The sequence below is a fragment of the Crocodylus siamensis genome, chromosome 5 (assembly GCF_052110815.1).
Source record: "Crocodylus siamensis isolate JL-2025a chromosome 5, ASM5211081v1, whole genome shotgun sequence".
NCBI lineage: Eukaryota > Metazoa > Chordata > Crocodylia > Crocodylidae > Crocodylus > Crocodylus siamensis.
This window is the reverse complement of record NC_143399.1, coordinates 37,187,286-37,213,076: the sequence shown is the minus strand read 5'-3', so window position 1 is coordinate 37,213,076 and position 25,791 is coordinate 37,187,286. Positions and strand designations below refer to the sequence as shown.

At 43.1% G+C, this 25,791-nt stretch overlaps 2 protein-coding genes across 4 annotated transcripts in view; one reads left to right on the top strand and one right to left on the bottom strand.

Annotated features, from left to right (window-relative positions):
• The window catches only part of DBT (dihydrolipoamide branched chain transacylase E2), a 29,136-nt gene extending 6,266 nt beyond the window's left edge, over positions 1-22,870 (top strand). For 2 of the 3 annotated variants that reach the window (XM_090048307.1, XM_090048306.1), the window contains exons 2-11: positions 2,492-2,612; positions 2,787-2,862; positions 6,631-6,812; positions 8,793-8,920; positions 12,042-12,285; positions 14,069-14,235; positions 17,492-17,569; positions 18,688-18,879; positions 19,099-19,170; positions 21,035-22,870. In XM_090048307.1, coding sequence (XP_089904433.1) covers positions 2,492-2,612; positions 2,787-2,862; positions 6,631-6,812; positions 8,793-8,920; positions 12,042-12,285; positions 14,069-14,235; positions 17,492-17,569; positions 18,688-18,879; positions 19,099-19,170; positions 21,035-21,202 — 1,428 coding nt within the window. In that variant the 3' untranslated portion in view covers positions 21,203-22,870. Of the gene's footprint in view, positions 1-2,491; positions 2,613-2,786; positions 2,863-3,110; positions 3,239-6,630; positions 6,813-8,792; positions 8,921-12,041; positions 12,286-14,068; positions 14,236-17,491; positions 17,570-18,687; positions 18,880-19,098; positions 19,171-21,034 lie in introns of those variants that run through there. The other variant, XM_090048308.1, reaches the window with a different exon arrangement.
• LOC149863736 (uncharacterized) lies at positions 14,242-17,485 on the bottom strand. The gene has a single exon (XM_090048309.1). It carries the CDS (start codon positions 16,266-16,268, stop codon positions 15,621-15,623), a length of 648 nt encoding a protein of 215 aa, XP_089904435.1. The 5' UTR covers positions 16,269-17,485; the 3' UTR covers positions 14,242-15,620.
• Positions 22,871-25,791: the final 2,921 nt, after the last annotated feature.

The window sequence follows — 25,791 nt, the reverse complement described above, 5'->3', positions numbered from 1 at the left end:
TGCACTCCTGGGGACACTGGGCCTTGTAGGTCAAATCATAAGCTCCTGTACTTTAAGAATCATGTAACATTTGCGTGGGACAGCTGTTGTCAAACCTTTGCAGTCATTATATATGGCAGTTTTGTTAGGATGTAAATATTATTACTTTTGAAATACTTGTTTTTCTCTACAGCTTATAGCCTTGTAGATGCAAAGTTTATTTTCAGTTGGTCTGAAATTGGGCTAGATGATCCTACAAGAATTTATAAATGTACTTAATCTTCTGACACATAACATTCAGTTTGGTATTGGATGAGTTAAATGTACGTCTAGTACAGTATGAATAGTGTATTTCATGTGTTGTGTTATGTTAATATTACTTTGTATTTTGTTTCATGAAGCAGGAAAAATACTTAGTAAAATTATCAGCTGCTTTAGCTTGTGGATTTGATTTTATTGCAAGGTCAAAAAAAACACTTCAGTATGAAAGGAACTATAATACTATATGATTTGACATACTAAGTGTTTCTAGTAAAGAATGTATAGTTTTAAAAACCAAATCTAGATTAAGTATATTAGATTTCAGTAGTTTTGAATTAATCCTGCAAATGTTGAGTTAAGAGAGAAACTCTTCTGTAACACAACCAGTCTCTTTTTTTGGCAGCGATATTACTAATTCACTATCTCCAATGATTGCCAAATATTAAAATCACATGGAAAGCATTCATGAAACTTCATTTAGTGATAGTTCAGAGGTTTGAGGCTGCTGCTTGTGATCATCTACACAGGTAAATACTGGGCATTTCCAGGTAGGGGCTTATAAGGGGTTAAGAGTTTTGTTGTATATTCTGAATGGATAAACTTAGCTAACCAAGCAATACAGCCGTGTGCTCAAATGGAAAATAAAAAAATGGCAAGATAAAAGGAAAAAAAAACACAAAGACAGAAAAGTAAATCTCAGACTATGTTCCTTTACTTTATCATATTTTTTTAATCTGCCAATAAAGCAAGTAGTATTATAGTTTGTTAATTTCTATTTGCTAATTTTTTTCATGACAATTGGCAAGAAGGGTACAGAGAGTGCTACATTTTCACAGGAGGAATTAATAAAACACCCTTTCAAACTCAGCAGAGACTAGTTCAAGCAACTGAAAGGTAAACGAAAGTGACATTGGAGTGTCATTAGAGTTAGCCTGTGCTACACAAATATTTGTTTCTGAAAAGTAAGAAAATGACTATAGATGATTTGTATGTTGGGTCTTATTATGCAGGTAATATAGGAAATATAGACAGTACCTAACTCAACTTGGCATAGTATTCTTGTGTATTAAGGTGCATCATAAAAACACATTCTTTCCTCTCTTCTAGAGTGACAGTTGGGAAGTTAATATGCTTTGCCATTTGTCTGAAATAAGGAGTAACATAAAAATATAGCAATAATGTTTTATAATATCAAATAAAATATTAAAACAAACTTTCCTATGCAGCTATCCTGTTTTTTGGAATCTCACAGAAGATAATTTCTAAATTTTACAGTCTGAGCTGCTTGAGGTATTATGTGACTACCTGAAAATTGGTAGTACATTTTGGTAGTTTTATTTAAAATTATTCTTGTTAGATTATTTTTTATTGTTTTAAAATAACATAATGCCATAGTTAAATTATATAAAAATAATCATGCTAAAGTGAGAAACATGGGTCTTTTTTCATAAAAGCCTGATTTTAATCCCTGTTGAGATTAAAGATAACACACCTCTTTACTTCTGTAGAAGTACTGTGGCTTTAATTTTGACCAAAATTGCTGCCACTGATTATTCATCGTCTTTGTAATGAAGAACACTGAAGCATGTTATATTGACCTATAGACTAGATTTTGAGTGTGCGTAACTGCAACTATAAAATGAAACATGCCAAATTGTAGTTCAATTGTAGTAATAAGGCTGATACTACAGAATACTTAGCTCATAGTATAAGCCAATTCTAGATTGTTTTTAAAGGGAAATAGAGGGGCAATTGGCTGTGTCCTTAGCAGGTTTCTTGATGATTAATATGTCTGAGCATCTTTTGATCTTTTTAATAGAAGGCAAAGACGGACATTGTGGTTTCCTCCAACTCATTTTTGGAACTCTTTCTAATATTAATTTCTGTTGTGGCTGATGTAATTAGTATACTCCATGCTTTTTGTGTGTAATCCCTGTAAAATATAAAGTTGGTATAGTTTTGCTAAGCAATTGATGTGCATCTTTCGATAATATTGTCAAAATTTTTCTTGAGTAATGCTGCTGAAATGCTATGCTGTTCATGAGGGTTTTGACTTTCCAGGTGCTGTTTTGGTAAAATTAGTTAAGGACTTATGGCAGAGCTCACATTAATTTTGTATCTGTACAACTGTAAAAGGTCATTTAAAGGAAATTAAAATGTTTCACTATAACTACTGCTGTACCCAAAAGATATGAACAAGCTCTGATTTTCTTAGTCTACCATTTTAATACTTAAGATTTATCTCCCCCAGATCTGTGTTTGCCATACTAGATCGTATAGCAGTGTTCGCCTTCTGAAGTCAAAATACGTGTATGCATTTGACAAATCTGCCTTTTTTAATCATCAACACAGATTGTTCAGAACATCTGCTGGTAAGTTTTTTTTCTTATTTATGTAACTAACTTTACTGTTTTATATGTTATATTAGTAGTCCATTTATTACTAATTAGTATATAATCTAGTTTTTAGTACGTTAATATTTTTCTTTGTGATCATTTAAATTTAATATTTAACTTGATATTTTTGTCCCATTTTTCTATTTCAAGTTTCAGATGGCCAAATTGTCCAATTTAAGCTTTCTGATATTGGAGAAGGGATTACAGAGGTAACTGTGAAGGAATGGTAAGTTATTTTTCTTATTGATATACTTAAAAAATCAGAAGCCCTTTAAATGATTGTTAATCATCAGCAGGGATCTGGGTTTTCTGGTCACCATGGGAAAACACAATAAAACATGGATTTCCTTATTTTAAGTAGAAAAATTAGGAATTTCTTATTTTAAGGACAACTCCCCCCCCCCCCCCCCCCCTAGATTTTCTGTCTTTAAGGAGAAAAACGTGGAAAATGGTAGGTTTCTCTTTGTAGGCTGGCAGCGTTACAGCCTGCAATGGGCTGGGGGGAGCCAGAGGAGGGTGTTCAGCAGGAGGTGCCCCGTGCATGTACACATATACACGCATGCATGTGGCAGCCAGGCAGCATGGAGAGCAACTATTTGCAGGTAAGTCTGGGAGTGGTGGAGGATTGAGGCCCCCATAGTGAGGGATAGAGCGAGCTGGGCAGGACTCGGGCTGGGGGTACTGCCCTACCAGGGCAGTGCATGGGTCCTGGGGTTAGGGTGGGAACATGCGGCCGCAGGCCCTTGGCGGAAAGCGAGACGAAGCTATGATCAGCTTGTCCAGGAGGCAGTAGGGGGGCTGGCTCCCCACCAGTGTGCTCACTCCCAGGAGGGATGTGGGGGCCATGTGACCCCTAAATTTGGGGGGGGGGGTAGGTGCAGGCTGGCAGTTACAGGCTTGGGGCTCCCTGTCTTTTTGCTTTCCCCCGGGGGCCTCCTCAGGCAAGCGGGTGGGATCTGGTACAGCAGGGCAGAACAGGGGCGGGGTGGCTTGGTGCAGCCACAGGGAGCTGTGTGCCACCATGGCAAGGCACCCCATGCCTGCCTGGCAGTAGTGAGTTGGACAACTCTGTGTCACTGCTGCTAGGCAGGCAGTGGGTGCCTCGCCATGGTGGTATGGGTCTCCCAGCAGTGGCCCCACGCCTCCCTGCTCCACTCTGCCCTGCTGCACCAGGTCCCACCCACTGGGCCGTGGAGGCCCAGTGGGGAGTGAGGGGCACTGGCAGGCCCAAGGGGCTGTGGGTCCTGAGTGAAGGCACTGGCAGGGTAGGGGGCCGAGGGGTAGGAGTGTGGGGCACCCGCAGGGCTGGAAGGCTGTGGGTCAGTGGCATTGGCAGGGCTGCTTAGTACCACAAAGCAGCAGTAGGGAGATCAAAGGGCAAGGGAAGCTCTGATTTTCCATGATAAAAATACTTAAAATCAAACGTCAAAATTTATACATATTCAGAATTTATTTTATTATAGTGATTGAGGCACTGGTAGGCATCCTCATTGCTGTAAAATTATAGATATCTCAATAAAACATGTTCAACAGACACCTATATATAAAATCATAAAAAGCTGTGGTTGGAAGGGACCTCAGGAGGTCATCTAGTCCAACCCTCTGCTCAAAGCAGGACCAGCCTGAACTAGATCATCCTAGCCAAAGCTTTGTCTAGCTGGGTTTTGAAAGTCCCCAAGGATGAAGCTTCCACCAGCTCTCTCGGTAACCTGTTCCAGTGTTTTACTACTCTCCTCGTGAGAAAATTCTTCTGAATATCTAACCTAAACTTCCCTTGCTGCAACTTGAGATGGTTGCTCCTTGTTCTGTCATCTGCCACCACTGAGAATAGCCTAGCTCAGTGGTTCCCAAATTCTGACAGATTGCACACCTCTAATTTAAATGATATAACCTTAAGTACCACCAGAAAATTTTTAGTTAAACCTTAAGTACCACCAGAAAATTTTTGTAATATAAAGTAATTATAATAAATCGGTTAACATATACCACTGATGGGTTGTCTGCGTACCACTGATGGTACCTGTAACACAGATTGGGAACTGCTGGCCTAGCTCTATTGTCTTTCAAACTCCCCTTCAGGTAGTTGAAGATTGCTGTTAATTCTGTCAGTCTCCTCTTCTCTAAACTAAATAAGCCCAGTTCTCCTAGTCTTAACCTCATAAGTCATGTCCCACAGCCTCCTTACCATTTTTGTTGCCCCTTGCTGGACTCTCTCCAATTTGTCCACAGCCTTTCTATAGTAGGGGGCTCAAACTTGAACAAGGTACTCCAGATGTGGCCTCGCCAGTGCTGAATAGAGGGGAATAATCACTTCCCTTGACCTACTGGCAACACACCAGTGCAGCCCAGTATGCCATTAGCTTTCTTGGCAACAAGGACAAACTGCTGGCTCATATTCAGCTCATTGTCTACTGTAACTCCCAGGTCTTTTTCTACAGAGCTGCTGCCCAGCCAGTCAGCCCCCAGCCTGTACTAGTGCATGGAATTGTTCCGTCCTAAGTGCAGGACTTTGCACTTGTCCTTCTTGAACCTCATGAGATTCCTTTTGGGCTAGTTCTTTAATTTGTCTAGGGCACTCTGAATCCTAGTCCTACCCTACAGCATATCTACTACTTCCCCCCCGCCAGCTTGGTGTCATCTGTAAACTTGCTGAGGGTGCGCTCTATGCCATCTTCCAGGTCATTGATGAAGACATTGAACAAAACTGTACCCAGGACTGACCCCTGGGACACCCCACTTGATACAGGCTGCCAACTAGACATCAAATCATTGATTATTATTTTCTGAGCCTGATGCTCCAGCCAGTTTTCTGTCTACCTTACAGTCCATTCATCCAGCTGATACTTCCTTAGCATCCTGTGATAATGTTGTGGGAGACTGTATCAAAAGCCTTACGAAAATCAAGGTTCGCTACATCCACCTGTGTCCCCGCATCCACAGAGCCAGTCACCTCGTCATATATAGTGGTGTTTCATTTTAATCATGGAAAAATGTAGATTTTGTTGTTTTTAACCAGAGAAGTTGTTGCAGGAGAGGGTTTATCAGAGAATTTGCCATTTTTAAATAGAGAAAACCAGGATCCTTGTTGTCATGTGAATAACTTTTTAGCCTGCCAGTGTAGGTTTTTTAGAATTTTGATTTACCACATTTTGAAACTCTGTGCCATGTACAACAAAAGCTTCATAAAGCTTCTTAATATTCTGTTCTGTCTCATAGTATTCTATTCTTTGTGGGGCAGTATCATTATTTATCTACACTTGGATTACAGTAGGTACAATTCACAGTAGGCAGATTTTCCTTATTTACTCAGTGACTTACCCAAATTAAGATTTTTTCATTTTCATAATGCTTTTTAAAAACCTTGGTGTGTGTTATATTCAGGAATAGATTATTTTCAAGAAAATATGGTAGCAGTAGCCTCTTCAGTTGCAGAGCTTCTGTATCTATATGTGTGTTGGGAGTTTCAAATAGTCTTTTCCTACTATTAAACAATGTTTGTTGTATACTGTGTAAAGACACTTAGAAGTATATAAATACCAGTAGAGCTCAATCTACAGCCTGTGAGCTGGATCCAGTCTGTGGAACAGTGTGAACTGGTCTGCAGGGCTCCCCAGGGGTCCAGAAATTTAGCAGCAGGGAAACAGTAGCGACCCCACTGCCATCAAATTTGTGGACCCCTTGGGAGCCCCACATGCTACATAATATGCGTGCAGGGCTGGATCCTGCGTGCAGGGCTGGATATGGGCCTCTGCTGTTGGTACGCCAGATTGCATCTGTGACCTGACCCTGTGCTCTATCTTGCGCATGGATTGTCCCCTACATGGGATCTGGCCTCTGGACCAGCTGTGCACCGCTCATCTGGATTAGAGAATTGGATAGATTGAGCACTACAGCACTGCACTGGCATGCATAATTACATTTATCAAAAACATACAAAGCCAGTATGATTTTTACGCTTATCATGCTCTGTGAAAGTCTGTTTGTTTTCCCTTAGGTATGTAAAAGAAGGTGATAGCGTATCTCAGTTTGATAGCATCTGTGAAGTACAAAGTGACAAAGCTTCAGTTACTATCACTAGTCGTTATGATGGAATTATTAGAAAACTCTATTATAATCTAGATGAAATTGCTTATGTTGGAAAACCATTAGTGGACATAGAAACTGATGTCTTGAAAGGTATTGTAAACAGTTTTATTCCTTTAATAATTTATTTTTGTTGTTATAAAGCCACCCAGGTTGTTGGTTGATTTCAGTATTAATATCATAATTTCAGAAAAGGAATTATTGGTCAAGCCTGTTGGATTTAATTTCTGTATGTGGCAGTGGCACAGGTGCCTCTCCTAGCTGCCTGGCCCCAGCATGGATGCAGGCTGTCCTCATCGCTGATGCAATATCAAAATCACCTAGCCTCTGCCAGACTGGAACTGGATTGTTCCTGCCCTTGGCATATAAAGGTTGCTGGACCCAATATAGAAAAAATAGCCCTAATTCTACATTAAAGATTAGAGGTGAAACATAGCAAGATTGAAGTCAGTGGGAGTTTTATTACTGATTTGGGTGGAGACAGGAATTTCATTCTAGCCGTTTTTGCCTTTTTATGTCTTGTATATGACACTTTCCAGGACTTGTGAGCTTTGGAGAGTTGTTCATGACAATATCACATAAGGCTCTACATTTAAACTTTCACAGAGCGTTATTTTAATTCCTCTTTTAATGCAACAAAACAGTTTTAATAGGAGCATGCACTGTTTGTCCTCTTCTAAAAATAACCATGTCAGACAATGACTAATACTGTTTTTGGGACAAAAAGACAGAGCCTTTTTGGATCAAGCAAAAGGAATGATTTTCTTGTTGCTCTCTCTCCAGGTCTTTGAAAGGAACTAAGGTTTTTATTTATATTCAGTTATTTTTGTAAAAAATAAAAGAAATAGAGATGGATTGAATTTGTGTTATACATATTGAAGAATAGTCTTCAGTAAAAGTTGCAACAGTTTTTTTTTATAATTATTTCAGCAAAAACATGGAATGATACAGACTTTTGTGATACCTCTGAATTCACTGTATATCTCCCCCAAAATTGTAGGATCTGAATCTGAATCCTTGCACTGTCAGAAGGTCCAAACAAAGCTCTACCATCTCTGTTTATACTGGATAGTTCTTTGTATATGCCCTGTATATTGTTAGTTCCCATAAATGTTTCTTTTCTGAGTAATATTAGATAGAGTCTGATATCCTACTTTAACTTTTCATTACATTACTTAAATTTAAACCAGGTAAAATACCCTCATGCTGGACAATTGCCAAAAGAAAAACAATGTATATTTAAATATATATTTCATTTCCCTTAATTCCTAATTGTTGTTCTTATAGTGGAGAGGTCTGGGTTCTTATAGGCAGTTAGAGGTTAGAAAAATCCATAATTTATTGAAGTAATTGGCCTGTTATAAAAATAGTATGTAAAATGTAACATAATTTCTTGATTTGAATTAGTGATTTGTTTTGTTTTGTGGTTTTGTTTTGTTTTGTTTTTTACAAGAAGTTTCAAGATGTGTAGTTACTTATAGGCTGTTCAAATACATTTTAGATATAATATAAACTGTAATGTTGAGTTTATTATGCCTTCTTGGGTATCCTGTTTTGTCAGTAACTTTAGTGTATCCAGCAAATGGACTTGCTTAAAACAAAGTGGATCAGTCTTGCTGAGAAATTTACATTTCCGTTGTCTTACCAGCACCCATTGTGTCAGATTTGCATTACATGTGGTAACCAGTGACTTTTTTTTTAAAGTGTCTCAGAATGGAAAGACCTACTGAATTATGTGGGTTTTGGTTTTGTCTCTGTTTCTCCCCCCCCCCCCTTTTTTAAATTTTGTTCTTATTATGTTGTGCTTGTGTTGCTGGTGTTTGAATAGTAAGCATACAAAATGGAACACAAGTAGTTTCCAGTATTATGGATCCTAACACCTGATTTTTGTTTAGATGCATGGGGGTCTTGCCCAAACTTACTTTGTATTAAACCGTATCCAGATTACATTATTTTTAAAATTGGGATGTGTAAAACAAATTCCTTGCCTGACTTTGGTCCATTCTATGTTTAGCCTCTATTGCCAAGATTTTTGGAGCCACATAATACATTTAGTCTTTGTATGATTTTCAGATGTAGCCCCAGAAGAGGATGTTGTTGAAACACCTGCTGTGTCTCATGAAGAACACACACATCAAGAAATAAAGGGACATAAAACCCTAGCAACCCCTGCAGTTCGCCGTCTTGCCATGGAAAATAACGTATGTTTGTTTCTTACTGAACTGGGCCTTTTTACTTTCGTAGTTTCTAGGGTCGGAAGGGACCTGAGCAGATCTAGTCCGACCCCCTGCCATGGCAGGAAAGAGTACTGGGGTCAAACAACCCCAGCAAGGTGTTCATCCAGCCTCCTCTTAAACACCCCCAGGGTAGGAGCCTGCACCACTTCTCTTGGAAGCTGGTTCCAGACCCTAGCCGCCCTGACTGTGAAGTAGCACCTCCTGATATCTAGCCTAAATCTACTCTCTGCCAGCTTGTGACCATTATTCCTGGTCACTCCTGGCGGTGCTCGGGGGAACAGTGACCCCCACAATGCCTGCTGGTCCCCCCTGACTAGTTTATAACAGGCCAGTAGATCCCCCCTCAGCCTTCTCTTTTGGAGGCTGAACAGGTTCAGGTCCCATAGCCTCTCCTCGTAGGGCCTGCCCTGCTGTCCCCTGATCATATGAGTGGCCCTCCTCTGGACCCTCTCCATGCTGTCGATATCCCTCTTGAAGTGTGGTGCCCAGAACTGGACACAATACTCCAGCTGCGGCCTGACCAGTGCCGCATAGAGGGGGAGGATCACCTCCCTGGACCTGCTCGAGATGCATCTGTGGATGCATGACAAGGTACGGTTGGCCTTCCTGACTGCTTCCCCACACTGCCGGCCCATGTTCATCTTGGAATCGATGACCCTCAGATCCTTTTCCGCCTCCGTGCTGACAAGAGGGGAGTTCCCAGCCTGTAGGTATGGTGCTGGTTGTTCCTCCCGAGGTGCATCACCTTGCACTTGTCTGTGTTGAAACCCATCCTATTCTCATCCGCTCACCCTTGTAACCTGTCTAGGTCTGATTGTAGCCTGTTGCATCCTTCCAGTGTGCCCACGTCCCCCCACATCTTAGTGTCATCAGCAAATTTGAACAGGGTGCTTTTTACCCCCTCGTCCAAATCACTGATGAAGATGTTGAACAGTGCGGGCCCGAGGACCGAGCCCTGGGGGACATCTATCTGAAAAGTGGCGTGGCGCTAACAGTTTAACATTGTTGAAAGATGGTGATCAGTTGTCAAGAAAAGAACTGTGAGAAAATGTTGATGAATTACTTTTTTCAAATACATGTATCGTAGATGAAGTGGCAAAGTATTTATAAATATTTTTCAAATAAGAAAAAACTACCAAGAAATCATTATTCAACTTTAATATGTGTAATTATCATCACATATAGCCTTTCAGATCATTTTGATAAAGTTTGCATAGGTGATGTTTAAGTAGCAGGAAAATGTTAAAACTGGAACGTTACTCGGGTACCTTGACAACACAGAAGCTGTTAAACTCTAATTCAGTTGTTCTCAAGCTTTTTAGAGTTATGGCACCCCTTTACAACTCTTGAATGTGGCGGTAACTAGAGGTGCATCAATATAATGGTTCCATATCAGATCAGTACTAATATAAGGAAAATTAACAGCATCAGCAATTGGCTTTTTCTGGCTGATGTGGCCAATAAATGACCTGTGTATGCGCGCAGCTGCAGCCCAGCACACAGGCAGCCAGGAGCACAGTCTCGCAGCATGAAAAGCAGCTGGGTCTGGCTGGTAAGTGGTGTTGTAAAGGAAAGGGTGTGTTGGGGGTGGTGGGGGCAGATCGAGCCCCATGTGGTAAGAGAGGGAATAGGGCTGGGGTAGGGGCAAGGGTAGGCACTGCACAGCCAGGGCGGAGTGCAGGATGGAGCCGGGGCGGAGTGTGGGATGGAGCCAGGGCTCCGTCCGGTGAACGTGGGGAGAAGAGGCAGGTCCTGCCACTGCACACACCCTGGGAGGGCATGGGGGGCATGTTCCCCCAGATCTGTGCATGGGGTGAGGGTGGGTTGACACTGGACTGGGGACAGGGCGGTGCCATGCTCTTCCCGGCAGGGGGTTGGGCTGGGGCTGCGCTCAGGGCAAGTGGCGGTGGTGCTGGGAGGTGGGGTTGGGGGACTACAGCAATTTTTTGGGGTGGCTGCAGCCCACCCATAGCTCCTCTCCCAGCACTGCTGCTGCCCACCCTGAGCACAGCCCTACCCAGCCCCCTGCCAGGAAGAGCTCGGCATTGCACCCACCCTCGCCCCTGCACAGATCCAGGGGCACATGTCCCACCATGCTCTCCTGGGGTGTGCGTTGCTGCAGGAGCCGTCTTTCCCCCCCCCCGCAGCTCCTGGACAAGCTGCTCGCGGCTTCATCCTATGACTCACTCTGATTGTGCAGCTCCTGCCCCAGCCTCACTCCCTCCCTCACCACAGGAACCTCATTCTTCCCCCTTCCCTCGCCCCTTCCCCCACAACAGACTTACCAGCCGGATCTGCATAATTGATGATTGGATTGGTATCAGCTGATATGGCTCATTAAAAATTGACCATCAGTGTTGGCCCAAAAAATCTTTGTCAGTGCACCCCTAGTAGTAACCGTGGATGAGAACCACTCTTATGCTTAACTTACTTTTGTGGTTCTCAACTGGATGTAGCTGCCACCAAGTAAAACTGTCCTGCATGTTTGGTGCAGCCTAGGAATATTTGTGACATTTCACATGTGCCTCATTTGGGCTCTCTGATAAGTCTAAAGCAAGCAGGAGAGCTGACTTGTGCTGAAGCCCTTCACAGTCTAGCCCTGCACAATGTCTCTCAGAAACAGAGGCATGTGGGGCACATGGCACTTGTCTCTCTTTCTGGGAGGAACATGGGCAGGGGGGAAGACCAGGAAAAGCTACAGCATGAGAGGAGTTATCGGAGAGCCTGAATGCAGGAGGAATGTGTGCAACTGCTGCAGTCCTGCATAATGGACAGTTTTAGCTAGACACTGCTGCAGTCATGGCACCCTGGGTTGTTGCATAACTGCTGTTGAGAACCACTACCCTAATTGTTAGTGTTCACAAGCCTGCAGTGATACCTGTATCATTACAGTCTCCTGTACATATAGCAGTTAGTGTGACAGTTATTATGTATTCCCAAGCAGCTGTTCAGTCTCGGCATTTGAAACTGCCCCAGATTTTCATTTCTCCATGCCCTATAATACACTTTCATCTCAATATTATAAGAAGAATTTTGTGTACGCGCTATATAGCAAAAGTTAAATAGCTTGTTTTATAATTTGCAGATTAAACTGAGTGAAGTTGTTGGAACAGGGAAAGATAACCGAATCCTTAAAGAAGACATTCTCAATTATTTGGCCAAGCAGACGGGAGCTATTTTACCTCCATCACCAAAATCTGAGATTATCCCACCATTACCAAAACTAGAGACTGCACCAACTACTCCAAAGGATAAAGCACATACAATTCCTGTACCTATTTCAAAACCCATTGTGTTTACAGGAAAAGATAAAATTGAGCCCATAACAGGTAAAAGCATAAATGTAATCTTGGTATAGCATTGATAATTGATTCAGCTTGCAACAGTGAAAACATAAATAATGTTATATATTACATTCATAGCTGCCAGTGTTCTGTATGTATGTGTGTAGTTTTGCCCTGTTCCTGATTACTGGCTTTGAGCTGTTGTCCCATGTCATATTATATTACTATGCAGTACAGACCTCTTTCTTTGAAGCTCTTTATGAAATAAGTAATTTGGCAATTTTAAAACAATACTGTGACTACTATTTGTGTAGAAACTTATATAATTAAATGACAGGATGAGTGAATAAGTTTACCAGTGCACTTGGAGGGGGGGAAGAAGGTGATTTAGGAACAGTCAGCATGGATTCACCAAGGGCAAGTAATTTCTAACCAACCTGATTGCCTTCTATGATGAGATGACTGGCCCTGTGGATGCGGGAAGACAGTGGATGTGGTGTACCTTTTGATTTTAGCAAATCTTTTCATATGGTCTCCCCCAACATTTTCACAGGTAAGCTAAGGAAGCACAGGCTGGATGAATAGATTGTAAGGTGGATAGAAAACTGGCTGGATTGTTGGGCTCCATGGGAGTAATCAATGGGTTGATGTCTAGTTGGCAGCTGGTGGGGCTGTTCTACTTCCTTTGCCTCCAGCTGCAGCTGGTGCTTCTCCTGCCCCTGCAGCACCACTCTAGGTAGGCAGAAAGCATCAGCCGGGAGGCTCCTGCCCAATGTGTGGAGCTCTGGCTCTAGCTCCGAGTTGCCTTCCACCTGGTCTAGCCGCCTGGTGTGATGAACAGCCACCTGTAGGTAGGTGGAATGGACAGAAAATGGCCTGGAGCTCCATGTGCTGGGCATGAGCTGCCTGGCTGAACTTCCTGCCTGCCTGCCTGCCTAGAGCTGCATGGCACAGCAGGAGCAGCAGCTAGAGCTGGAGGCAAGGAGAGTAGAACAGCCCTGCTCAACTTCAGCCCTGCCCCCAGCCCCAGCCAGCATACAACTTCTAATGGGGCAGGGAGGGGAGAGCTTCAGTCCTGCTGGAGGTGAGGGGAGCAAAGGAGCACCTGGTCGACGGCAGCCTTACTGGAAACAGCCCCACCAGAAGCTGCATGCTGGCTGGGGCTAGAGCTGGCGGGAGTGTGGTGCGGACTGCCCTGGCAGGAGCCGGTGGAGCTCAATCCCATGTGGAGAACTGTGGGGGCAGTCATGGGCTGCATCCAGCCAGTTGGTGGACCATATTTTGCCTACCCTAAGCTACACTGTTCTCAGTCCTGGCAGATAACAGAACAAGGACCAATTGTTTCAAGTTGCAGCAAGGGAAGTTGAGGTTAGATATTAGGAATAACTTTCTCACGAAGAGGGTAGTAAAGCACTGGAACAGGTTACCCACAGACTTTGTGGAATCTCCATCCTTAGAGGTTTTTAAGACTTGGCTAGACAGAGCCTTGGTTAGGATGATATAGTTGGGGATGATCCTGCTTTGAATAGGAGGTTGGACTAGATGACTTCTTGAGGTCCCTTCCAGCCCTTATTTTCTCTGATTCTACAATTCCTTTGATTCTGTATTATCAGCATTGTTATAGTGATCTTTGGCATAAAGCTATTTTAAAATTTTATTTCCTTGCTGTTGAAAAATAAGTCATCCTAAAGAGGTATTTACTGTTTATCCCACTTTTTTTTTTAAAGATGTGCTGTTTTTATAAAACAAAACCAAATGTTAGAAGCTTTGCAGTTAGCTTCTGAAAGCTGTCTTTCATTGATAAAAGCACCTAATAAATATTTTTCAGGATTTCACAAGGCAATGGTGAAGACCATGAGTGCTGCTTTGAAGATTCCTCACTTTGGTTACTGTGATGAGATTGAGTTGAATCAACTTGTGCAGTTGAGAGAAGAGTTGAAACCTCTAGCACAGGCTCGTGGAGTTAAACTCTCCTTTATGCCTTTCTTCATAAAGGTGAAAAATACCGCATTGCAACTCATTGTATGAAGTAGTAATATGGATGCCACAAAATCTTCTGATCCAAGTACTGTTGTGTCCTTTCAGCATGCATCTGGCTCAGATGCGTCCTGGACTTTGCAGCATGCAATTGTAATGTGGAGGACAACTTTTTTCTTGTTAGTTGGGCCTTTTGACAACGCACTGTTAAATAACTAGCATTGTTAGGGCTTATATTTTCTGGATGAGAAGATTTCTGGAATAATGTTGGGGAGGGGTGTAGAGAAGGTAAATTATCGCTCAATTTGGGTCTGTATTTCTTGTGTCATATTGACTTTTATTAGTAGATGTTTTGGATGGGGAATCCAGGAAAAAGATGACAAAGTTGAGATGGAAATACAAAAGCGTCCGAGCGAGGGACTAACAATCGAGGGATGGGGGAGAGGAGGGGAACGCGACTAGGTTACATACCATACAATGTTAGCCAACTAAGCCCGGGGGAGGGGGGGGTCGCGACGCTGGGCGGGAAAGGAGATAGATACACACGTACCCATTACAGTGGTCCGCAATGTTGAAGGAAGTGGCTCGGAGTGAGCGTCTCAGTCCATAGAGTCTGATCGCGGGGGTCCTCTTCGGGTGGGGCGGGGTCGTCTGTGGCGGTGAAGTCCTCTCAACGTGAAGCGAAGCGGTGGGGGGGCGGTTCAGGAGGCGGTGTCCTCCGGGTCTGGTCCGGCGGTGGCTGGTCTGGAGGGGTCGATGTACTGGCGGTGGCCCGTGATGTGCTCCACATAGATGTCGCAGGACCAGCTGTCGGACACCATGAGGCAGCGCATCAGCTTGGCGTAGCGGCGGGAAACGCGGCAGGCGCGGAGGACGCTCTCGTTGCTGGGGTCCCAGGCTCCGAGCGTCCCCACGATGAGTGCGTCTACTGTCACGTAGCCATGGCTCCTCAGGGTGTCGGCCAGCGAGGCGTACTTCTCCCGCTTGCGAGCCCGGGCCTCGGTGAAGGCTTGGTGCCGGTTCTCAAAGGGGATGGTGACGTCCACCATCATGATCTTCTTGGCCTCGTGGTCCGTGACGACGATGTCGGGGCGCAGCTGGCTCTCGCAGCCTGGGACGGTGCGGTTCACGGAGATCTCCCCCGCCCCAGCCGGGATGGCCCGCACCAGGCGGTCCTGGACAGCGTTGTGGCGCAGCTGCCAGGCTCTGGCGTGCGGCCTGCAGCTGCACAGCACGTGGGGGAGGGTCTCCGCCGCGTAGCCACGCCGTCGGCACCTTTTGTCCTGGTGGCTGAAGCGCACGGCCCCGTTCAGAGGCAGGCAGTTGAGGTGGGCACGGTGGAGGAAGCACCAGTCCACGAAGCGCGTGAAGCTCCCGCTGGGCGTAAAGTGGTTGCTAGCGTCTCACTTCGAGGTGACGTCGAAGACCTTGCCCTGGTCGGGTATGGCCCTCGGGTCGCCGGCATACTTGTTGCGGACAGCGTCCTTCAGGAACCTCTCCAGGAGGGTCCTCGTGCGGGGTGTCACAGTGATGTGGTCGGCCTGCGGGGCTGGGCGCAGGCAGACTCCCAGCTCCTGGCGCTCCTTGGTCCAGGTCCAGGCGCAGCCGATGCAGTTCCCGAGGCGGCGCGTGGTCTTGCGGGCTCGGCTCCACAGCAAGGCAAAGTCCCCGCTGTCCCGGCTGAACTCGCCCTCCAGCGAGCCGCTGAGGAAGGTGGCCAGGTCTTGTCCGGCAGGCTGCCGCCCGATCCTCTTGCGGGCGGTCTCCTCCAGGGCGCTGGCAGCGCTGGTACTTACCGTGGCGTCCGGGCAGGTGAGGAGGCGGAAAGCGTGGGTCACCACCTCGATGTCGCACAGGTCTCCCATGCGGGGCATGTTGGCGCCTCCCTGTCGGTAGGGGATGTGCAGGACCTCGTTGCTGGCCCACAGCGGCAGGTGCAGCCACTTCTTGAGCAGCCGCCGGATCTCGGTGTCCGCCTTCTTGAGGGGGGTCTTGGGGACCGCCGAGCCCCTCAGGACGAACGCGACGCGGGGGATGAGGAAGGTGTTCATTACACATGCAGAATAGCTAGAATCAAGCCACAGAAATTATTTCATCATCTTCATCAGTCTTACTACAATGTGTCTGCATCTTCATCTTATATTTCAAACATGATACAGTACTGTTTTTATTTTATTTTTCTGGTATTTTTATTGTATTTTTCTATTTTACTTTTTCTAATAACAGATATTGTTCCTTCAGGTACAGAGCAAAAAGCTTTTGTTATTTACAGGCCAACTGTTTTCACTCATATTACCTTGGCAACCTTTCCTACCAGCTGCCATTATTGCAGTGTTCACCAGAAAGCTGGCAGGGCTGAAGATATGGCTTACTGTAAAGGAACTGTTAGAACGGTTTTATGCTGAGAGCTAACAGTTAGAACAGTCATTCCCTCCTGCCACAACTTCTTCCTAGAATATGAAGTATTCCTGGAGAGGATTATTCTGTCAATATATGGCCTGAAGTGTTACGCTGCCCTGGAGTCACTGGTTAGCTTTGGGACATCTGATTTGGGCCTTGACATGAGGAGTTGCCTTATCACTTAAACTTATCAAAAGCTGAAATCCTCTAATGTGATTACATTTACTGTACACAGGGAAAAAGAGCTTGATCTTTATTTTTTTCAAATATCTGTTCAACCTGCATTTAGGATTGCTGCATAACTAGCAGCAGGAAAGCTTGAAGTTGAATTCATTGGTAAGTGGTGCTTAAGAAGAAAATATTGGGTCTAGGAGACTGTGTTACTGTGTGTCAGCATCTGTTCCACAAAAGTAGCTCATTATAGTGGCTGGATCTTAGGAATCCTTTTTCAGAACAAGATTCCTGATGACAGCTAGAGTAGATGTTAAGAGATGTTAGTAGGCTGGAAGGGAAATCCAACTTCTTTATTTTTTTTATTCAGTTTCATCTTTACTTTTCATAAATTGCTTTCCTTTTTATCTGTCTTACTTACCTGGCCACCCCTTGTCCCCACTATGGCATGGGAAGAGCACCCACAAGTCTTCCACTTGCAAAATGCCAATGGAGCCTCATGTCCATAAGCTGGATCCAATGGTTTTGTGGGCCATTTGTTGCCAACCCCTGCTGTAGGTAAACATATGATTTGCATTCTGAAAATTATAATCTGTTTCTGAGGTATGCCCATGCTGCCTCCTTCTTTTCACCCCTGAGTCAGGCATTAGAATATTATGAATATATTAGCTCTGAGTAAATTTGTTTCTTTTATGTTTTACAGGCAGCTTCTCTGGCCTTATTGCATTATCCTGTTCTTAACACTTCTGTGGATGAAAACTGTCAAAATATCACATACAAGGTTTGTGAAATATTATGGAGATGCTTCTGTGCCAAAAAAACCCAGATATTACTGAAACCATCCAATTGTTAGGTAAAAATCAGAGCCCATAGTAACATTTCTGTGCAATGCTGGGAAATTATTTGTACATCAGGATCCCTGTCTAATGTCAGAATGGATTGAATGCAGAGTGTGAGATTTGATCTAATTTATGCTATTTACATAGCAGCAGCAGCAAAGACATGCTATTGCTAGCGTATTGACACACTGGTCTCTTTTTCTCTTCTCTCCGACAGTAGACCAGGCATTCCCAGTGAAAAACCCACTCCCTCAAAACTAAGGAGGGCAAGTATTTTGTTATGATGGCAATAGTTCAACTGTTCTAGCTGCTAATCCTGATTTAACACCTTTCTATAAAAGATCAAGACAAGTTGGATTTGCTGGTATTAAGAAAGGTGGGAAGTGTAATATTTAAAACAAAATACAGTTTATCATTTGGGTTCTGTAGAAAACATTTTCTGTATTCAGTTTTGCATGAATTTATTTTAGTTCTTATAAAACCTGTGGGTTGATGCACAAGGTGTGTGACCCTCTTGTTCTTACATAAATGATACTGCTTAGGTGGCAGCAATGGAAAATTCTTTGTATTGTCTTTCCAACATGTCACTGATTTACATTTCATGTATCACTTTTCCAGAAGACTGAAGGACTTGCTAGTCTCTCTTTCCTTTCAAGTCTTGGTCTTGCTGTTGAGATTGTGTACACATAATAAAAAAAATAACAATTGGGTCCTCTGTTGGCAGATTCATTAACAAAATAGCGTGAGTTAAATCAGTCTTACCCTTTGCATTCAATCTATTCTGGACATAGGAACTTATATTTTCTAAATGTAGACTCTCCAAAATTAGTTTGGAGTTTGCCTTTACTATTCCAGGACTGGAAGGCAAATACTTGAGAGAGATGTCCTTAAAAAGTATAGCTTAGCATTCAACAGAAATTTCCCTGGTAAAAAAATACTAAGAACATTATATTAGGATTTTGTTTTGCATAAACTAAAACTTAATAATATTTTATCTTTGCCATTAATTTACATATAATTTATGATGAGTAAAAACTTATCATAGCTTTGTCTATTGTAGGCTTCTCACAATATTGGAATTGCTATGGACACAGAACAAGGCTTGATTGTTCCTAATGTGAAAAGTGTGCAGGTCCGTAGCGTGTTTGAGATTGCCTCTGAATTAAATCGCCTACAGTCCTTGGGTTCTTCAGGCCAACTGGGAACAAATGACCTCACTGGGGGAACATTCACTCTCTCAAATATTGGCACAGTGAGTAAAAAAAAATAGCACAAATGTTTACACCTAAATCTATTTCTTAAATTTATTTTTTTTCCTTTACAATATATACCTAATATTTATTACTTATTTTTTCAGACAATTGTATTTTTTATTTGTAACATGCATATGACACAGTGTACAAGAAACATACTTCTACTTGAGATGAACAATTTAGAATTATTCTGTAACTCATTTTCCTTTCTTTTCTAGATTGGTGGTACCTATGCCAAACCAGTGATACTACCTCCTGAAGTCGCTATTGGAGCTCTTGGGAAGATGCAGGTACACTAAAATCTCTGTTATCCGGGATCCTTAGGGTAAGCGGATTGCCAGTTATGTAAAAACTCCAATTATCGGAAATAACCAGGCAGGGTTTTCAGATAACATGGAGCAGAGGTGGGGGAGGAGGGGTGGCAGCAGCCTCACACAATGGCAGCAGTGCGAGTGGTGGATGCAAGCTTTCCTCTGTGTACCCCCCACTGCGTCCAGCTGGCAGAGCCAGGAGTGGGAGGGGTGGTGGTGGCTGCTGCACACGGAGCAATGGCAGTGCAAGTTGCTAGATGGCAGCAGCAGCCACCACATGCATGCTTTCCCCTGCCCCCACTACCACCCCCCCAACCCCCGCCGGTGTCTAGCCAGCCAGCCGGCCAGCCAAAAACTTTAATGTATTCCGGTTGGTTAAATACCGGATAGCAGAGATTTTACTGTATATTGATTTAAAACCAAGAATATAGATGGTTTGATGGGAGCAAAGTAAGACCCTGTTTACTGAAAATTTTCTATTTGACTTAAATGCTTTCAGTCAAAATATTATTTTTTGAAAGATACAAAGAAGCAATCTGTAAACTTTGTTACTGAAATATTACGGTGTTTTTTGTTTTAAGACTGAATAGGTTGAACACAGGCATAAAACATGTAAATAAAATATTTTTCTCAGTGGCCCAGATTTGTTTTTCAGAAGCATGTAATATTTGCCTCGGTATTTTAACATTCCCTGCAGTGGCAGGGCACTGACAGCCCTCATCCCCTGCTTTACTTGTGGCAAGTGAGAGTACTTTTGATGTTTGGGGACAATAAGCCTCACTGTTGTGTGACAGGGTTGATTTGTATAGTTTTAGGAATGGGTTAGACAAGCACTTTTATGGAATGGTTTAGATAGGGATGATTCTACCTCAAGCAGGGGGTTGGACTAAATGGGGGTGGTCAACCTGCAGCATGTGTGCCACAGGTGGCACAGGCAGCCTGTGTGTTACACATGACAGACTGCGGAGGGGCCAGCCAGCACAGGGCAGAGAGCAAAGCATCAGATCAGGCAGGGTGCACAGGGCAGGAAGCAGAAATAGAACAGCAGATTGGGCAGTGGCACAGGGCAGGGAGCAGAAAGAGAGGCCAGTCAGGCAGCAGAAGGCAATTGGAGTGGCACTCAGGGAGAGTGAGCAGCTAATTTGTCCCATGCCTGCCAAAAAGTTTGATCTCCACTGAACTAGGTGATCTTCCAAGTTCTCTTCTGGTTCCACTTTTCTCTGATTTTTATCAATATGTCTATGTTTATTAATCTCTTGGCTTACAGTAATCAGAAAAAGTATGTGTGTGTGTGTGTGGAGAGAGGTGTTGTTATAGAACCATATTACCCTTGTGCAGAAACAAGTATTGGAGGGTTTCAACCCAGGAGAAAACTTGAAAAAAAATCCTTCTGATTTTTAAGGTTTGTTTAGTGAATTAGGAATTTAAACGATTTTGGAGCTTTGGATGGTTAGATGATTAAAAACCTTAGCATGGACAACCAAATTAGCGCAAATAAACCCTACTTTTTCTCAGTGAATAATACTTTTTATGTTTTCCCCTGTGACCCCTTAAGCTTTTAGGAAATGTTAGTAGATAAGTGTCATTTGAACACCAACTGTGGAGGAGCTTCCTAAGAGGATATTTTTGAGTCAAGGAGGGATTTCTCAGTGAAATATGTCCAGAATGATATGTGGCGTGGCAGGTGGCCTGTGTGTTTGAGACCCCCTACACAAACAGTTGTGGGAAACTCTGTGTTCTATTAATGGAAATTCTATCATGTCTGCTTTAACAAATGCCAACATTCATGCACTTATATAGTTTATCTTTAGTTTCCATTTTTCATCCACGTCTTCATTTCTAGGTCCTGCCCCGATTTAACAGGAAAGGTGAAGTATTTAAAGCACAGATAATGAACGTGAGCTGGTCGGCTGATCATCGTATTATTGATGGAGCTACAATGGCCCGTTTTTCTAATTTATGGAAATCCTATTTGGAGAACCCTGCTTCCATGCTGCTGGATCTTAAATAAAGAAAACTAATGACATAACGTGTCTTTAAACTTTGGGGATTGACATGAACATTATCAGAGCTAGCTATGCTAGCACATGTCCTTTGCTACTTCTCATACTATATGATTATGTTACATAGTTGAAAGGTTTCAAACACCTATGTCAATCTCTCAGTAACCTGTTACATACTTTTTAATCTAATTGAGTACAAGTTACTCTACATCACACTGTCAAACTGAATAGGTTTTGGCGTGCCTTTTAAATATGGTGGTGGGAAGTTATGAATATCCAACTCTGATTATATGTGCTGACTTCTGCTGAACTGACATTATTGACTGACAATTTTCTGTACCTCTACAGTACTTTTAAACTGTATAGAAAGGAAATAGTTACAATTATTCCTGTGTAGACATATGAGTTTATGTTAACGAAGTGAAAGGAGTATCACCAAGTTCCTAAAAGAAATTATGCAAAAATTAATGTGCAAATAAAATGCCTTTATGCTCCCATTGTAGATGTCCAATAAACTTTTTTTAATGGTGCTAGCTTTTCCTCTCCATCTTTCTTTAACTGTCTTGTACCTGGGGGGTTCTTAGCCCAGGTGCTCTATATCTAGTGGCAAGGGAGTTGTCAGCATCCTTAATGACTGGCTTAGTGCACAGTCTGAAAATATTTACGGGCATCCAACAGCTCTCTTTAGAACTTCTTTTTTCTTTTTTTTCCTTTTTTTTTTCTTTTTATAGCACACTCCTCTGGGTTGAAAGGTATTTACAGTTGCTTAAATATTCCTCTTATTAGAAATTTTTCTTTTGAGAAACCACTGCCTATGAAAGGCTGTCATGATTAAGTATCCTATTAGTTGTTAGGTTATGGTAATCATAAACAATGTGACAAGTGGAGGTACCATGGTATGAGAGACTGATGTGATACAGAAGCGGAATTAATAGAGCATCTGGCTTAAATTAATCATCTCTAAATTCAGATATAAGTAAGACGGCAGATAAGATTCACTTCCAGAACAGAGAGCAAACAAAAAGTCTGGTGAAGATGGGAAGCACTTATTGGGAAATGAGACACAAAGGCAACTGTTGTGCATACAGACTTTTCAGAGAACTTGAAGTTGCCAGAATAATGCAGGAAAAAGTCATGCATACAACAGTATTAATTTGAGGGACAAAAATGGAGATTTCGTAAGAGATTTCAGGTCTTTTCTGGAGGATAAATAGTGGCCAAATATCCTTGCAGCTGAGGTCCCGAGTTGGTAGACCAAAGTTACCTGGAAGCAAGGGAGTATGGTGCAAGATGCATGAAACCAGAGGCAGAATCTCTGGTGTACTAGCATAACTAGGACAGGGTGATGAGGATGTGGAGTGGGAGGGAGAATGGAAAAAAAAAACACTGCTGCCACAACCTCACAATTTTGCTGGTAGCACAGTGGCATCAGAAATTACCAATGCACCCATGTATTGTGGCTGTCCTGAGTACCCCACTACATTGTTATGCATCTGCTCTGGTGTCTGATTGCTAAGAGTCATCGGAGGGAAATTAAGTAGTGAAGAAAGGATATAAATTCAAGAATTGTAAACTACTACTCATTTTATGTAAATTAGCTTTTACAGATTTTAAGACAAAATATGCTTATTATTTATTCTGATTTTTCTGTTCTTAATAAAATTTGTCTAAAACCACAAAGATTTGGTTGTAATAGTTTTTTCTTTTATTTGAGATTTGTCATGCAGGCAGTCCTGAACAGGTGAAACAGTCTTCTTTCCCATGTGAGATTCCCTATCAAAAGGACACGGCTGAAAGGCTACTCTCCTATAAATACATTGCTGCTGGAAGGGCTGCAAGCCAAATAATGCACGTGTAAAGCTTATGTCCATGGATAAGAAGTAAATTGAAGGGACTGAAGGTATGATATGAGGTGCTAGCACCTCAGAAATACTTTAGAGAGATGAAACCCAGCCAGCAGAAAGGAGGTGGATTTCTAGCTTTGTCTGTCACATCCTTAAAGGAAAATTCAGTATTTTTGCAGTCAACTGTAATTATGTAAGTAGCTTTTTGAAGAAGGAAGGAAATTAAGCATTTAGTGACTTGTACAGATTGAAGAAAAAGCTTCAAGACAGAAAACAACACAGTATCCCTATGGAATGATATTGGAAGAACTTTGGGGTTTTAAAGGATTAGTGATGGATGTGTCCAATTCTAGTGTGTCCTGTATTGGTAATGACTGAAAAATCATTGCCACCAGATGAGATTATGATTTACTGGACATGTGCTCTTATGAGCAGTCTCAGTAAGAAGGAAACACATTAGTGACTTCTGCTCCAAACAGTGGTCTGTGATTACTGCTGTGCATGCCTCCAACCCTACCTTCTAAAGGAGGGTGAGAGTGGTGGCATTGAGTATTGCCATTCCTAATTTTTTAGGGACCCAGTTCCGGGCTTGGAATTAATAAACCTTAGTTCCCTATACAGTGAATGGGATTCACAACACCAGCTTGCTGTGACTTGGCTAACAGAAAATGTTGAAGAGTATAACTGAAATCCTGCCTCTTTCCTGCACTTAGGCATCTATCAACAACTTTGAGTTATGATCCTATGTGATGCTCGGATTCATAGTCCAAAACTGCTTCCCGGTCCTACTTGTCTGCTTCATCCCTCTGGGTACAGATAATCGTGCTTTTGAAACACAGCTGGTAGTGGTGGTGCCGGTGCCCACCTTTTATTTATATAATATAGCAAGTATAATGCTGAGATAACCTAAGAGACCTGCATTAAGTGCTCTCCTGAGCCCAACAGTTCAAAACCACATCATCTTGCTTCTACAAGTAAGGTATAGGGAAGGCTGGGATAGGATCTCTAGGCCTGCTGTTGAAATAGGGCCACTACATCGAAAGAACTCCAGATTCATGGGGCCAGAGGTAACGAGCAAAGGGAAGCCTGACAGTAGCACAGTGAAGGAGACACCTGAAAGAGGAAGTCCTGGGTTCCAGTCCCTGCTCCCAACACTGTTTATGTATTTTATCAAATGACCAATGCAAAACAAGTTGTACTGGGGCAGTGACAGGAACCCAGTCCAAGCTGTGCTCAGATCTTGAAGGATCTGTGGGTGGGGACCATGTTCTGCTGCTTCTCTTGAGAGGAAAGCAGGAATAAAAAAAGATAAAGCTGTTATAACTCTATTTACTTCTTTCTCCAAGTCAATATTGACATCTGGATTTGGATAATGTCCAAACAGCATTGTCCTCCGTGATCTCCTCTAAAGCTCTTACAGAGAGAAGAGCTGGCTGGATGGAAGCCTGCAAGGGAAGAGAACCTCTTTTCTGCATGCCCCCGTCCCCTGATCCTGAAGAAGTCTTTATTTGGAGATGTTAAGTCTTTGTCATTGGGTTCACTCTGTAAGACATCACAACCCTTTATTTCCCCTCGGATTGTGAAATAAGATAATGGCTGTTTGCTCTTAAACTGGCTTTTCCTCCATTCTATAAGATCCAGAATACTACAGCAGAAGGCAGAGCAGGGTAGTACCTTAGATACTAACTTTTTCAGAAAGGCGTGAGCTTTTGTAGCTGACAGCCTACTTCATCAGATACTATGAATCATAGGCACCTGGTGGGGGGCCACATGCCTCCCCCCCCCCGAGATTGGTGGCCACTGCCAGCTTCTGCAGGCAGTTGCTGCTCACCACTCTGCTGTTGCTGGCTTCTGTGGGCTGTCGCTGCTCACCCCCTGCTGCCACTGCCGGCTTCTGCAGGTGGTTGCCACTTGCTACCCGGCTGTTAACCGCTGCCCACAAACTGCCCCTCCCAGTCTCGGGAGACACCAGTAATCCATGCTGTGAATGGATGTCATTAATAACATCTGATGAAATAGGTTGCTGCCTGTAAGTGTAGGCCTTTCTGAATGAGTTAGTCTATGGTGCCACTCTTGCCTTCTGACTGATTTAAGACTAACACAGCTTAACAGATGGTCAATAAAAGACAGAAGACAACAAGATTCCTGGAAAAGCAAGTGATTGACTGGGAATGAGTTAAGGCACTGGGCCCCTTAAGGCAGTGTTTCTCTACCAGGGTGCCATGGCGCTCTGGAGTGCCGTGACATCTTCTTAAGTTTACTGTGGGGTGCTGCACAACGTTAACACTGTTATTTGATTGACACGATTAAACCCATAATTTTCATATAGGAAGCCACAGTGTTAAAAACCTTCTGACCTGTTATAGGCTTTCTGAGTTTCACACACCAGGAGAGTTATTCTATTATTTTTCCGTAGTCAAAAAAAGAGCGACAACTAGGGGTGCCTTGAACCTATCTAGGGGTGACTCAAGTCTAAACCACTACCTTGAGGGCATATATCTGACCCCAAGAAGTTTTCTGTGATTTACACTACTTTCAAGCCAGCTGTCTTTTTGAGGATGAAACTCCCAGCCCATTCTAATCCATGCTCACAGCAATGGAGCAGTTCAGAGGAAACCCTCCAGAATTTAGTCTTCTGTATGAAGAACTGTATGGGCCCTTTATGCATATTATTTGTGTGAAGATTCTTCATTATTCTACAGCAGAAGTAGTGAGTAAAGTGAGGTTTTTTTAATCCAGTGCTGCCTGATTAG

Bases quoted from the DNA above. Each gene is read 5' to 3' on its own strand.
- LOC149863736 (XM_090048309.1), bottom strand. From the start codon at position 16,268: ATGAACACCTTCCTCATCCCCCGCGTCGCGTTCGTCCTGAGGGGCTCG.